This window comes from Rissa tridactyla, chromosome 6 (assembly GCF_028500815.1).
Source record: "Rissa tridactyla isolate bRisTri1 chromosome 6, bRisTri1.patW.cur.20221130, whole genome shotgun sequence".
NCBI lineage: Eukaryota > Metazoa > Chordata > Aves > Charadriiformes > Laridae > Rissa > Rissa tridactyla.
In genome coordinates, this window is record NC_071471.1 from 50988495 (window position 1) to 51004168 (window position 15674).

Consider the following 15674-nt stretch of genomic DNA (forward strand, 5'->3'; position numbering starts at 1 on the left):
CTTGAAAAACTGGAGGCATTCAGTGCACAGAGATAGGTACCTGGCATGGGAGGAGTGTCTTACAGCGCAAGTGCTCCGCACTTTAGGTTGCTACAGCCCACATGGAAAGAAACTACACATCTCTGGAGACATTCAAAACCTGCCTGGATGCGTTCCTGGTGAATCTGCTCTGGCAGAGGGGTTGGACTAGATGATCTCCAGAGGTCCCTTCCAACCCCTATCATTCTGTGATTCTGTGAAACCGTATCAGAGAGCCAGAAAGCACGGCCAGTCTGGTCAGACTGCAAGAGTCAGAGTCATATGGTCCATAGAAAAGAAGACTGAAACACGGGAGAGGGGGTAACAGTGCTCACTGGTGAGAAAGGCTGCAGCAAAGCAGAAGGCACTATACTGTCCTCCACACCCACACAGACTCGGGGAGAAAAGCAGACTTAAATGGCAGTTCTGGAGCCTCAGGTCAGACAACAGAAAAGCCAAAGCAACACCGGGCCAGGCTGCCTGGCAGCCCCCGCCGCAGACAGAGGTGCCAGCACTGGCAGAAACACCAGCCTGGCCCTGGGCTCCAGAAAAGCACTGTGTGACCTCCAGAGGTCTTGTTCACTCCTTCCTCTCTATGGGAAAGAAGACATTAGAAAAGTATTAGAGGCAAGCCCTGAGAAGTCAGAATATACAGATCATTTCTGCAATTGATCCTGACTGAATTGAATTGACAGGAATAACACACATAATGTTTTTCTCCCCACCAGGAGAAGAGGTGAGGACATACAACGCAGGGAGGCTGCGTTTGCAGTCCAGGCTCTTCTCTGTGTACATGCAGAAGTGAGAGGCAGAGAGCCTGGAAGATGCGGGGGCTGCAGGAGAAAGAAAGGGTCTTACAGTAAAGGCAGGTAAGTGGCAGGTTGGGGAAATTTTTTTTTTTTTTTCCTTTTCTGCTGCAGGTTCCCTGTTTGATGTCAGTCAGTCAATTAAAGTAAACGTCCTCTATGTGGTCCTTAAAGGAGCACTCCTCATCCTCTGCGTACTTGACCTGACAGTAACACCCAACAGTCCCAAGTGCAAGTGAGGCACACCAGAGGTGACGCTGTACTTTTGAGGAGAAAGCAAGGATAATACATTTTCAGACAGGAAGGCCAAAGCACTGTACCTGCCTGTCTCCAGGTCTGAACCATAGCTCTTTCATTAATAACTACTTTCACTGGAAAGAGAGAGATACGAAGCCATTCAGAAGTAGACACAAACACAGTAAAGCATATTTGTGTGGGCTGGGTCCCATACTGATTAAAAAGAATTTAACCCCCCCCACCAAACCATATATCAAGTCACAAATGACTAACTGATCAAGGGAACGTTTTGTACAAAAAAATACTCCGTGGAGAGAAGAGGACCGAGTTGAATTTCAGAATAAAATCAACCACTCATGACAGCCCATGTGCAAGGTCAGTTAAACAACTTGCTATACAAGACGGGGGAGCTCTGATAGACATTGCTCGTCTATGCGAGCAGATACGGCTACAAGTCCCCTAAAAGCAGTCAGGAGAGAGCTGATAACACAGGAAGCTATCACGAAGGGACACTGAGGAACACCTAGGCGAGCACTTGGGGCGGGGGGAAAGCCCCAACTCAAAAGAGAGACCAAAACCACCACACACAAAGAAACTCATTTTTTTTTTTCAATTCCTACAGTATTAAGAAAACAGGACTTTGCGCAAAGTTATCTGTAAATGGAACAAGACTAACAAGGTATCGATTGCCAATTTCCCAGCAGAGAAGCAATTCTCAAGACCACAACATTTGCCGATAGCCGGAACCAAAAGGAGTAACAGTCACACTGAGAGTATGACCCAGTTTTCCAGAGAGAAAACCTGGGTTCGAATTAAGCTAATAGGGATGACAGAAGCTCTTGGGAGAAATGAAGCAGTTAGAAAGGGTTACAACGAGCTCAGGAAGAACTGAGCGCAGTCTAACAGGGGGACGAAAAACTCTGGAAAAGGGAGGGAGGCAGCAGCTGGAGGGATGCGGTAACTTGCCCACAAGCAGCTGTAAAGTCTGGGGATTCGCAGGGAAGCTCGGCTGGAGCCCGGGGGTGTGGTGGTGGCCGTCCCTGCCCGCCGGGGAGCCCCGGGCGAGCCCCCGGGCAGAGCGGTAGCCCGCGGGGCTCCGTCATCCTCCTGCCTCCGCGGGGCTCGCACCGCAACTCCCGGCCGGAGGGACCCCGGGACAAGTCGGAACAGCTGCCGACAGGCTGCAAAAATGCACAGAAAAAGCTGAGATGGGCGGGAGGGGCAAGGGGGGGGGGGTGGGGGGGTGGGGGCGGGGGTGGAACGACCCCACCAAAACGCCAAGTACCGCCGGGCATTTCCCTACGGCTTTGCAGAGGCGATCGGGCGTGGGAGGGGGGCGGATAACAGGTAGGGGGAGAGAAAAGATGGGGGGAGCGTGAGATAATTTTTTAAGAAAAGAAGCAAAACAGTTTTTTAAAGAACCCAATTAAAAAACAAACAAAAAAAAGCCAAACAAAACCAAAAAAAAAACCCAAAAAAAACCAAAACAAAAAAACCACCCGGGGCTGCGACCCGCAGGTAATGGGGGCAGCGGGGCAACCAGAAACACACACATCCCCCCCGCCACCTCCTCACCGGCGGGACGGGTGCCCGCTGGGATGCGGGAGAACGGCGGGATGCCGAGGGGGCTCCCGCCGCGGCCAGGTGAGCCCGGGACCGGTGGCGGGCGACACCGGGAGGTTACGGAGAAGCGCTTGTGAGGGACACCTGTCCGCCACCACCGTCCTTGCAAACTTCTCCCGGAGTTACCGCCCGCTCCCGCTCTCCCCCCTACCGGCTTTACAAGGGTCGCGGTACTCCATCATCTCCTCCGCCGCCTCCTCCGGTTCCCCCACCCTTAAGGCATCTCCCCGTCCTCCCGTCCCGGCAGTGGGTAGAAGTAGAAGCGACAGCAGCAAACGGCGGAGCGGGCCGACCCCGCGGCCCATAGCGACGGGAGAGGGCGGCACGGCTGCCCGGGGATGCGGGCACTGCAGCCCCGCCGCTTCCCGCGGCGGCGGGGCGGGCGGTGTGTGTGTGGAGGGGGGTACCGCAGCTGTCACTCAAGGGATGTTCAGCCAATCAAGTCCACGCCCGCGTCTCTGCCCCGCCCCCGACGGACCCCCCGATGCCCCGCCCGGCCCGGGGCGCGGGGGACCCGCGCCCCGGGCCGGGCGGGGCATCGGGGGTCCGTCGGGGGCGGGGACCCCCCCACACCCCGTCGCCCCACTTGACCGGCCAAAGCTCGCCTGTAATACCCGTAATTTATTTTTTGTTTGTTTTTTTCCCCATAATTTTTAATTATTATGATTGGGTTTTTCGGCCGCCGGCGGGAGGAAACGATATACGAGGCAGCGCAGCCCCCCCTGTAAGTGGGGGGGGGGTGTGAGACCCCCGGGTGGAGAAAGATAGGGAAGCACCCTGCCCTCCGCCCCCTCCCTGACTAAATTAAGAAATTTCGTTTGGGAAATTAAGGGAATCACACAGAAGCACAGAATGGCGGGGGGTTGGAAGGGACCTCTGGAGATCATCTGGTCCAACCCCCCCTGCCAAAGCAGGGTCACCTTAGAGCAGGTTGCACAGGAACGCATCCAGGCGGGTTTTGAATGTCTCCATAGACGGAGACACCACCACCTCTCTGGGCAGCCTGTTCCAGTGCTCTGCCACGCTCAAAGTAAAGTTCCTCCTCATGTTTAGGTGGAACTTGCTATGTTCCAGCTTGTGCCCGTTGTCCCTTGTCCTGTCCCCGGGCACCACTGGAAAGAACCTGGCCCCATCCTCCTGACACCCACCCTCTAAGTATTTATAAGCATTGATAAGATCCTCCCTCAGTCGTCTTTTTTCCAGACTAAAAAGACCCAAGTCCCTCAGCCTTTCATAAGAGAGGTGTTCCAGTCCCCTAATCATCTTGGTAGCCCTTTGCTGTACCCTCTCCAGCAGTTCCCTGTCCTTCTTGAACCGGGGAGCCCAGAACTGGACATAGTACTCCAGACGCAGCCTCACCAGGGCAGAACAGAGGGGGAGGATGACCTCCCTCCACCTGCTTGCCATGCTCCCTCTTGATACACCCCAGGATGCCATTGGCCTTCTTGGCCTCAAGGGCCAAATAAGTAAGTAAGTACAGGGAAATTAAGAAAGATGGGACAAAAGGTAAGGATGTGCATCTATCCCTCTCCCCCTCTTGTTGAGCGCCTTGCAGCAGCTTTCAGGGGCAACCGGGTCGTTTTACTGGGAATCTGGGCTTTGGGATACTCCATACACAGCCAGGCCTGGGAAATCAGGTGGGTGGATCATGTGCGAGATGCTCAGCTGCATCAAAATCCACGCTGTGGTGTCTGAGGTGGTGGACCATGGTTGTGCGGTGTCTCAGACACCTTTAACAGCAGAGCACCTTGGAAAGCCCTGGTCTAGTGGGAGGTGTCCCTGCCCATGGCAGGAGGCTTGGAACTAGATGATCTTTAAGGTCCCTTCCAACCCAAACCATTCTGTGATTCTGTAAAGCATTGTACTTGAGGGCTGCTGGGTTGTGGTGGAGGTTGTCTGCACAGGCGGGATGTCCCTGCTACTCAAACAGTGACCTTGCAGGGAAATGGCAGATGCCCAAAGCCTGGCCACCCCACTGCGTGCTGAAGAGTCTGAAGAGTCATAGAATCATGGAATTGCCTAGGTTGGAAGGGACCTTTCAGATCAAGTCCAACCATCAACCCGACACTGACAAAAACCACCACTAAACCATATCACTGAGCAGCATATCTACCCATCTTTTAAATACCTCCAGGGATGGTGATTCTACCACTTCCCTGGTGAGTCATCTCACAAGGTCCAGGTGCTCCAGTCTGAATTCAGCACTGCACAGGGCAGCCGCCGCTCGGACAAGGCATTATGGTCTGAGGCTGCAGCAATAGCAGCTCACCCATCCTCGTGCAGCTCAACAGAAGCGGCATTAGGCAAAGACATTACAGACGCTATACGGTGAGCAGAGGAGGTCTGACGAGCGTACAAGGCCGGTGGGGGGTTCTTGGGGTGAACACAGATACCACTACAATCTCCCCATGCCATAACTCTTTGCTTCATCAACTGCGTACTTCCAAGACCCCGCAGCAGGATCTTCAAGCAGTATTTCCCGTTACAGTGCCAGCTCCAAACCCTGCCTTCGCTCAGACAGATGATGGCTTGCCATCAGCTGTCCATAAATTTGTCACTTCTCGTCTACAGCAATGAATGATACCTGAGCATAAAAAGGCACAATGTGATTCAGACATCTCCTCAGCAGCAACGCAAGCTACTGCAAATTGTTCCTGCCTCTCCCCCCCTCCCCCATTTAATATTGGCTTCCCAGAAAAGATAAAGTCAGGAAATTAATATCCTCTCCAAACCTTCACAGAGGCCAAAAAGGCTGCATCAAACCCTGGCATGAAGACCATGGTCAAAAGCTCTGCTGATCGAACGCAATAGAGTTTTCTACCACTGGTGAAGATCTCATCAGGTTCCCTGAGGATGCTCATTCCAAACTCTCTGCCCTTCACCCCTCACTGATGGTCATCAAACTGGGGCTTTCACATCAAATCCAGCTGTTGAGATCAAGTCTGGAGAATATGGGCACTTTCAACAGGAGCCCTAAATAAGTACATGTTCTCACCAAACTTGTGAGGATTTGAAACGCAGCTGACCCATCCGTCGATGAGTGTCCTGAACAGAAACAATGAAAGGAATGGTAATTTTGTAAACTCAAGGCTTCACATGCATAGAAGCATCTTGCTGCTGCTCTTGCTCTCACCGTCTTAGCCTAAGATTACCAGGGGCTTCTGGTACCCCTCTGGAAGACCTGAGCTGAAGCCTGCACAGAGTAGAGAGGAAACAACAGTAGCCCTCTTCAAATATGTAAAGGAAAAATAAGCATCAGCTGCACCAAGAAAGATTAAGGTTTCAGGCAAGCTTTCTAGCAGTAAAAGAAGGAAGCTCAAGAGCAGATTGCCATGAAGAACCGAGGGCATTTCCATCACTGTATTTTTTTTTAAGAGGAACATAGACAAATATCCACTCTCGCTAACAACTCTTACTTTTTCTGCATTAGGTTGCTACTTTCTATGACTTTGTCAAAGACCAGAGCCTAATGAAAAGGAAAGGCGGATCCCCATCTGTGCTTCAGAAGAACTCCCAACACCTATGAGATAAGAGTTCCCTTCTCTCTTTTGTGTAGAGAAGGTCCCGGCAGTGTTACTTTCTGAGGGTATGGAAAGCTGAAAAATAAAAGCTTGAACACTGGCAAAGGTGGGTCAACTGCTTCCCTGACCAGCATCATGGATCAGCAGAGCAAGCACTGCCCGCATCAGCAGTGTGGAGATTTGGGCTGCCATCCAGTAGGAACAAAGTCTTTTGACCACATGGAAACTGTTTGCTCACCTCTTCCAGGATTGCGGCCTATGTTGGGGAGTCAGCCTCTTCTGCATATATAAGCTCCATTACAGACGTGGACGGGCATACAAGAGAAAATCCCACAGATTTGAAGGAGGAAGAAGGGAGCAAAATAAATTGTGGTTCCTAATTGTGCAATTAGAATGAGCCTGCGAGGGAGTCCAAAGGCATCTATTACTGTTATCCACACAGGAACAGGAAAGTTCCCCCACTACAGCAGGCTCTTTCTGGATGTCCATTCCCTAACATGAGAGCCGCTCGACCCTTCTAGAAATGGCTCTCAAGTAACGATCATGGCATTTTGCAACCAGGAGCCAAAGCAGCGCGTGCAGAGTAATGACTGCTTCTCGGTGTTTAGAAGATCAGTTTGTGTCATCTTGATGGGCAGGTGCCTCACCAGTGCACATAAGGAACATAAAAAGCCGTGTGAAACTATCTTTTTCATCTGAGCTGGTGAAAGAGTCAGAGAAGTTTCACACCAGCAGTGCAACCCGTGGCACCAACAGTTAACTATCTGGAAACAAAACAATCTATATCCATCACTTTTCCTTTGCAGAATCCCCTCCTGCCCAACACATGCAAACAAAATCCACCATCTTTTCAAGCCTTGCTGAGCAAGAATGCACACAGCTCTTTCTGAACAGCGTCCATGAGCAAAGCTACGTGGGAGCTACTTAGCGCTGATGGACTGTCCCTGCATACAACATGTCCCGAGGCCAAAACACACATACAAGTTTGATAGTTTTTCCACAAGACCTGCTTCTTCCCTCTTGACAACGCTTGGGTCCATCAAATCTTCTAACGAAGGGACTGAGGCACCCCCCCTTGGAGCCTGTCCCACTGCCGATTCCTCAGCTGTCTCCGGGTTTACAAGCAGAAATCTCCTTTCCTGGTCTTAGCTCCCCAAACATGCGAAGATATTTCTTCCTCCACGTAGATCACCACTGCAAGGGCAGACGGAGCCCTGGAGCACATCTCTCAGCCCGAAGTATTCTCTTTCCTCTTCCCCCTGCATTTCCAGTACCCCTCGCTCCTGCTTATTTCATTGCTTCCTTGTTGGCAGGAAGCAACCCCTGCTGCAGGAGTAACCCGATGTGCCGTGCACCACCTCCTGCGGGCACCACCGGGCCCTCTGCAGAGCCATCGCCCTCCCTCTGCTTCATGACACTCTATTAAAGGCTCATTTACTCCATTAGCACCGTTACAGGCTTCCCACCCTGATGAAGCCAATTCACTCTTCCCCATCTCCTCTTGCCCATTTCCTCCACCTGCTTTTATCTAGCAGCGTATTGCTCTTGACTCCCCTTATCATTCCTAGGGCTGACCCCTCTTAGGACATCCTTGCTTCACCAGCTTGACCGCTGTCATCGACAAATCCAGGTAATAAAATTAATATTGATCCCTGCTCTCTCTTCCATCGCCCATTTCAGTCACTCCCACAGTAGGCTGGGGGTGGGTCGTTCATTTTGATAAAGTTTATTGCACTGCCACCCTGGAAATGCCTCGCTTAAGGTGAAATGATTCAGTGCCCAAAAGGAATTTTTAGAGGTGCTGACTGACACGTACGTGCTTAAACGTGTCCTGGGGTTCTGAAACCCGCTGTACAGAGCGCTCGCTGCACTCAACGGGCACGCGTGCATTAACAACCCAACGTACACTGAACAACGTAGCCCTGTTATACAGAAGCAGCGACACTCGAGGAAGGTAGGAATAAGTAACCGACGGCTGGAAAATTCCTTTTTGTTCACCAAAGTAGCAGCGGATAGGATTTTAAGTCATCCCATCTCAAAAAGCACCAAACGTTTTCCAACTGTTACTGCAATCCTTAAACTATGGGAGGAAAAACAAGCTACTTCTGGGGTATTTTTGAGTTGTAGTCGGAGACAGTCTGTGGGAGGCAGGGGCAGAAATCTGTCTTATCTGAAAGTCTGAATTTCAGCTTGACCACTGGCTCCCAAACTGAGGCGCATGAAACTGACGTTTCATTAATTCACTTAAAATCGGTTTTCAGGGTTCACGCGGGAGTCGGTTGTGCTTGGAAAGCACTGAGCGAAGCTGGTGGGTTTGGTGAGCTCTGCCGCAAGGTTAAGCCGGGGGGCACGGGAACACCTTTGGAAAAGCACCTCCCGAGTTCAAAATTCTGAAAGGTGAACTCTTTGGTCTTTCCAAAGAATTTTTTTTGCCGTAGGAAAAAATCGGTCTTAAATAATTTTTTCCCTCTGCCCCCAAAAGGGATGGATCCGGGAAAGCAAAAACGTTTCTCCAAGCCTCTGCCATGAGTCAAAGATGGGATACCCGCAGGCACCCCTCAGAGAGGCCGGCAGCACACGCTACCAGGGTTCGGGCTGTTGCACAACAGTGGGTAGAATTTAACGAATCTGTCAAAACAGCAGAGACGCTGCTTCACGGAGAATTACCTTAGAGAAGTTTCCCAATTACGCATTCCGCACAGGATTTCTGTACATAGATTTATCTGTAGTAACATCTTCAGCCAAACCACACACCTGGCTGTGGCACAGAACATGCGGACACCTCCCTTCGTTAGGCAAGCAATACTTTAAATTAGGTTCATCCTGCATGTCACTCTTTAGATCGCTAAAACCAGGAATAGCGATTTCCTTTTTTGTTATTTATTTCGCTATACGTAACATACAAAAACGTGGTACATTTCAGATTCAGACAAAGGTAGGTGTTTCATCACTTTCTCATAGCGAGATAAACAAAAAAAAACCACTTAACAAAAATCAACTTTCAGCTTAGCTAATGATTACTAAAAACGATTCTGCAGAGTCCAAATGCAGGACTTAAGTAACCCAATAGCATCTCTTCAACGTTTTAGTATAAAAGCCTCCAATTCTTGCAGGTAAACGGGCGCCTGTCTCTGTAAAACCGTCAGATCTCTTTTTAAAACAAACAGTAGGTAACGCTCACTGATTCACCTGCCAACTTCTGGCCAGGCATTAGAAGGGAAATGAGAAAATTTCCATCCCATTCCCGTAGCTACTCCTCTGTAGCAAAGCAAGAAAAGCCTCGCACTAAGCTAAGAACATAATCCAACGGGTAGGTTACGCCATTTTTCTCTGTGCAAGAAAGCGATAGGGCTAAACCCAGACTGCAGGGATTCAGAATGGAAAAAACCAGCATAAAATGCGTGCAAAGGGAGTACTACATCTCTAGGAGCCCAGAAAACCACCACGTCTTGTCTAGTGCTTTAGTACTTCACACAACTCCGAAACTTCTGAGACAAACCTTTGGGAAATGAGGACGAGCAGCCCCAAAAGCCTCCTTGAGTTCAGTGTTGCATGATGTTCTCAGCCACGTTTGGAAGCTTCTCAAAACTTTTCAGAAAGCAAGTAAAAGCTGGCAACACACAGCCTTCAGGAAAAAAAAATAAAATAAAATTCACTGCGTGGTGCCGAACTGTAGCATGTTTGTCTACGCTCGTCAGTTCGTTAGACAGGGCTATCAGGGACTGGACTTTTTTGGCCCAGACCCAGCACAGCATTTCACGTTTAGGGCTTGAGTCTACGCTTTGATGAACTGGAATCTGTCAAGGTTCCTAGTGCATCATATGGGTAAGCACGTCCCACAATATTAGTAGAGTTTATTTCTAAGTTAAGACTGTTTTTCAATAGAAACACCTCTCCCTCCCCCCAGAATAACAGTTCTGTAAGTATTAAGTATTTTGCTCATTGCACATAAACTCCCAATTCTAAAAATGCAGGTATTTTCCGGAATGCTTTAGTCATGCAGCTCCAGCTGAAGAGTAAGCATGGACTCACACAGTTATATTTTGGAATGCTCCAAGCCCAAGGTCTTCAAGATCTTCCATCTAGAATGTAATGAAAGCTCCTACGTGTTTGTTTTCCATAAGAAATGAAGCCTCAGCACAGTAGGACCTCCAGAGATAACTCGACATACTGCTCTGGATTGCGTTCCTGGGAGCTGGTGAGAAAATGAACCTATCAACGAGCCAGAAACACTTGTAACAACTAACAGCATCCCCTTCGCTCGTGCCAGATGAACCCTTCAGGTTATTGCCAAAGCCCGGCACCGTGGCGAATACACTGGGGAAAACAAACAGACCATAACCTGTGTGGGGCTGGGGGCAAATGACACCCTGACTACAAATTTGTCTCCAGAGGTTTGCCTTTGAAACAGGTTAGTCCACCAGGTAGAACAACTTCTTCTTATCCTTTTCCCAATTGAGTTTCTGCCCTTTAAAGTGATTCTCTCCAGCAACTGCTTGAATTTACTGGAACTGCCCAAAGCCTTCCAGATTCATGGGTTGTTCTTATTTTTTTTTTTTTTTTATCCCACATGCCGTAACCCAAGAATTGAAGAAAAATTTGAGAGCCACATAACTACTCATAAAAAGCAAATACTGTAACAGCCCCGTCCCCCAGCGGAAAACGCACCTTCTGGATACGACTGCGAGTTGCGGAGAACTACTTGCAGCGCTCGCATGCAGATGCCTCCTCAGAAAATTAGAATTTTCTCACTGAAGCTATTTAGCAAAAAGCAAATGTTCTTTGCAAGGTTCATTTCTACACTTCTGACTTTGGAAAACAAACGGCATCAAAATATTATTATTTTTTTTAGATAAGATGCTCCTGAAGAACTTAAGCCATAAATGCACTGCTTCAAAATTTTGAAGTGTGGCTTTATCCCAACAGAGGTCCAACGTAGCAAGGGCTTTTGTGACTTCAGTGCTAACCCTGGTAAGAGGTTATTTGTTTTAATGTTTTTATCGTTATTTTTTATTTATTGTTATTTTTAACAATAAATAAAATTGTTATTGTATTTATTGTTATTGGCTGGCTCTCCTCATTGAGCAGCAGTTCTAACAGCCCTTGCAAGACTGCCACTACCGTAGTGTGTTGAGCTAGAAAAGATCCGAGGGATCAAAAAAAGGGACCAACCGGCTCTTAAAATCAACCACAAGCTGCAGAGTTGGGAATTAATTCAAGAGAAGAGGACCCCTCAACTCTAGCTCCGGCCACTCAGTTCCCTTGCCTGCAGCCCACAGACTGGGTAGGAGGCTTGTTTTTTTCCCTAAGCTTATGCTTTTCAGACACATTCCAGTGGAGAAAGTGCTGACGCACTCAGCGTTACACAATTTTGCTGTCTTCAGTGAAGCTGTGTATACGTATACTTCATCGGGCAGATTTGGCTAGATGCTGGGGATGCTGAAGCCAGAGCAAAACGTTAACTTTCTCATTTGTGTTTCCTCTGCAGGGACGATAGCGATTAAGAAGGTGCTATCAATTTTACCTGAAGTTTAAAATTCAACAGTATAGGGTTTGGGTTTTTTTGTTTTGTTTTTTTTTGGGGTTTTGGGGGGTTTTTTTAGGTTTGTTTGTTTGTTTGTTTTCTTGTTTAACCTGGAACCCGTTAAAGAAATACACCTAGACTATCATACAGAAAACAATTTAATTGTGTGCCCTTTACACACTTTGGAATGTAATTCTGGAGAGGAATTAATAGACACTGTTGCTTCAAAACATTCGGACATCAAAAAAAAAAGCGCATAATGTAACGTTTATTTGCAGTCTCCATTATCTCCAATCCAGCGTTCACCACTTTTCATACATGAAGTACCAGAGGTACTTTCTATATGCACTCTGCCTCAACTGAAAAGATTTACAATTGCATTTATCTAAAGCATTTGATGAAGACTGGCTATTGGTACACAATTATTTACTCAATTCTCTGGCCTCTGCCCCAGAAGTGGGAGGAGAAGCACTGAGCCGCCTCCTGAAGAGTTATCCAAAAAGCTTCAATTCAAGAACCAGAAACTCCTAAGAAACAACCATGGAAAGAGGAGTGTTGGCTGTAAGATCTTTATTTCTTCCATAAAAGAGGAAGGACTACATCATCTAAGCAGAGAGCTTCCAAATTCTATTAAGCAAGATGGTTCAAGCTATATCCACATTTTTTGGGGGGGGCAAATGAATATAGCCTTGCCCCAAACAACAACCATAATGACAAGCTGTTGAAAACTGGTCACATTTTGCGCTCCTTCAGAAACCAAAAGGAGGGGGGAAAACAAAGCAAACCCCCCAACTTACTCCTGTGCTAGGGCGGAAGTATAAAAATGTCAATAAAAACGTCCATTATTGAAACACAGTACTTCTCCGGAGGAACGTGCCTGCAGAAACAAAAGCAATGCCTGTGCAGTATCTTTTCAATGTCACTTTAAAAGCTATACAGTCCTATCTGGATACGCAAAAGCTAATAATGCCAAAGGACAGAGAAAGCAAGTAGGCAGCCCACCATTCTGTGGCATTAAAAATGTGATTAAATGAAATTCACAAACAGTTTAGTGACATTTCTGATAGACTAATCACACAGCAGTGCTCTAAACAGAGAAACAGACCCATTATCAAAATATTCCCTTTAAAAAACTTGTATCTCAGCAGAGTACTTAATGTGTTTACTGTGTGGAGATAACAGCTTCTCACTTCAGATTTAGAAGAACATGGACGAAAAGAGGGCTTCCCACAGCTGTATGCACTAGCAAGAACTAGCACAAAACTCATTCTTTGCTTTAAGTCTCCATGTTTTGGAACAAAGGAAAACTAACTGTCGACCCAGTTTATGAGCTCATCTCAAAACCAGCCTGTACTTTAAGAATAATCTTCTCTTAAATGGCAGAGTGTTCGGGTACAAACACCAACCATTCACTTGAAGCAAAACTTAATTATTTCCTGACGGATTGGTTAAAATTGGCCAGGGAAGTCAGAGGTGAAAGCTCAAATACTTTTCAGAAGCTACATACAGCAGGATGCATAGCTTCTCACTACAACCTATCAGTTCAGTTCCCCCCAACCTCCAACCCGGAGCACGGTTGTTTCTCATTGTGGCTACTGCATTATCAGTACTTTTTAGAAAGAGACAATACAGTCCTAATCAATACAAATACTTTGCTCATTTTTTTAAATTCAGGAAGTTGCCTTCTCCATGGCAGGCGCTCCATTTCAGCCAGCCACATTGATGAAAACATCCCTAATGTGGCAGCTGCCTAAAAAAAATGCAACAAAATCAAGCCGACGGGCTCTTAAATCTTTCACAAACACATTCAGGATATTTCTAGCTAAATACAGTGCATAATTAACAGTCATCTTAGAAAGACTTAACCTTTATTCGCCCATTTATTTCAGTCCGCGCTTCCCCCCACTCTTCTCAGTACACTAGCTGGATCACAAAACAGATTCCTCCCCAAACATTTCAGCCAAGAAGAATCTTTTTGGGCTGGTCATCCACTTTGGAGCTGTATTGTACAATACAGTTGTAAGCAAATTCTAAATTCAACACATGGGGTTTGGGTATTTGAAAACCACCCAAATACGGTGTACAGAAACCGGCATTCAGCAGTCTTGCCTTTTCAAACATTTTCAACTGCAAACTCATCTGTTTTCACAATCAGAACGTTTTTGTCTGAAAAGTTTATTTTAGTTTTCTGAACACTCTAAAGCAACTGTGCTTTTGATGTTACACAAGTGTCCAGATAGGGTTAACAAAAATTAAAATGTTCTAAATTACAAATTGAATTCCTGTAAGAGCTCGAGAAAGGAAACAGAACAGAAAAGCATGACATACACACATTGTGAAGAAACCCCAACTTTTCATGCAATGGCAGGCAAGATGTAAAAAGCCACCCAAATTCACACATTTTTACACCGAATCATCAGAAAAGTACTCTGTAGTAAATCTGTACATCCAAATACATTTGGGATCTACACCTAAGTTACATTATTTAATGTTATATACACTTATTACCCCTTGTATAATGTCTAAAGGAAAATCTTCATTCAAACCCAAACCAAAAAAAAATAATAATGCAAGACTAACTTGGAAAAAAGGAGAATCACTTTAGACATTCAGTTAAAATGTTGGTTTTGTTTTAATCTAGACCTCAAAGTGTTTATTAAAAAACAAACAATCCTCTTCATTTAACATTTTGCTTTCTAACTGTACAGTAAATTGCATTGCAGAGAACGAATCCCGTCTTCAGACTGTATTTTCTTTGGATGGATTTAAGATGTAACTGGATATTACTTTAAAGATAAATAAAGGGAAGTTGGTCCAACTAGAACAACAGCTGATATATTACATGCATATGGGTTTTTTATATAGTTTTAAATTATTTTTTAAACAAATGAGTGTAGGGTATAGTTGATATCGCAAATAAACCAAAAAGCACCTGGAGTCAAAATATAAAACATACCTCCTATCCTGGCAATGGCAGTAAAAATCAGAAGAGTAATCTTTCTGGAACGGCATTTTTACATAATTTAGAAATGTTAAGTACCAGGAAGACTACTAATCAAGTAGTTTTAGCAGCCAAGTTTCCCTCTTTTTATTGAATGGAACAAATGCTTTAAATAAACCGTTTGTCCTCTTCACTGAAGAGAGCTAGTCTATTCATCTTTAATGAGCTAGGTTTTTTGTTTTTTGTTTTTTTTGGGAAGATTAGCCACGTACTGTAGTAATGCCTACTGCATATAATCCAAGCATTTGCTGTGAACAGTTGGAGAAAGCAGTCAGTAAGAACCTAGGATCAATGAAATAGATGTTACTTTAAGCCATCCACAAAATGGAGATCCATATAGTGCCCAGTGTTAAAACCCAAATCTCTTCTCGCGCTTTTTGTTGTGCAAGTTCATCCCCATGAAAAGAGGAACTGATCCATAGTTCAATTTTCTTATTTCCTTAGTCAATTTTCACATTAGTGTAGATTTTACGAACAAAGGCACTTGTTCCCATGTAACCAATAGCTCCTGCAAAATAAACAGAAAATACTGAATATGTTAGAGAGCTGATCAAAATAAGGCAGCTATATAAAACACACACACTTAAACAGAGAAAGTCACATAAAGCATGCACTCTGCACACAGAAAATTACCTGCAATACTTGTTCTCAAACTCTAATTATCCATGCTCCCAGTGAACGTCTGGCAAGAACTCCCCTGGTCTAGCAATCTAAATCCATTAAGCCATCTTACCAAGAGGCCATGCTCACTTGGCCTCGATAAATATAGCAGCCCCCCTACTGCTGCCAATAACTGGGTCCCTTTTTCTGAACAGAGGGTAAAAAACATACAATCACCCACTCTGCAGGGAAGGTGGATGGGAGGGCGGGTTTTTATTATAAGTTACATGCCTTCTGGATGAGTGTTTTATTGGCAGATGGCTTTTTCCTTCCCACAAGGCACA

General features: G+C 46.3%; 2 protein-coding genes across 11 annotated transcripts in view; both read right to left on the reverse strand.

Annotated features, from left to right (window-relative positions):
* TLL2 (tolloid like 2) overlaps positions 1-2996 on the reverse strand; it is a 125483-nt gene extending 122487 nt beyond the window's left edge. For all 9 annotated transcript variants that reach the window (XR_008467058.1, XR_008467060.1, XR_008467059.1 and 6 more), the window contains exon 1: positions 2836-2996. Coding sequence is in view for 5 of the 9 variants with exons in the window: in XM_054206081.1 (XP_054062056.1) it covers positions 2836-2989 (154 nt within the window). In the remaining 4 variants the exon portion in view is untranslated. The remainder of the gene's footprint in view (positions 1-2835) is intronic.
* An 8873-nt stretch (positions 2997-11869) lies between these two features.
* Positions 11870-15674, reverse strand: part of TM9SF3 (transmembrane 9 superfamily member 3) — a 50241-nt gene continuing 46436 nt past the window's right edge. For both annotated transcript variants that reach the window (XM_054207107.1, XM_054207108.1), the window contains exon 15: positions 11870-15238. In XM_054207107.1, coding sequence (XP_054063082.1) covers positions 15171-15238 — 68 coding nt within the window. In that variant the 3' untranslated portion in view covers positions 11870-15170. The remainder of the gene's footprint in view (positions 15239-15674) is intronic.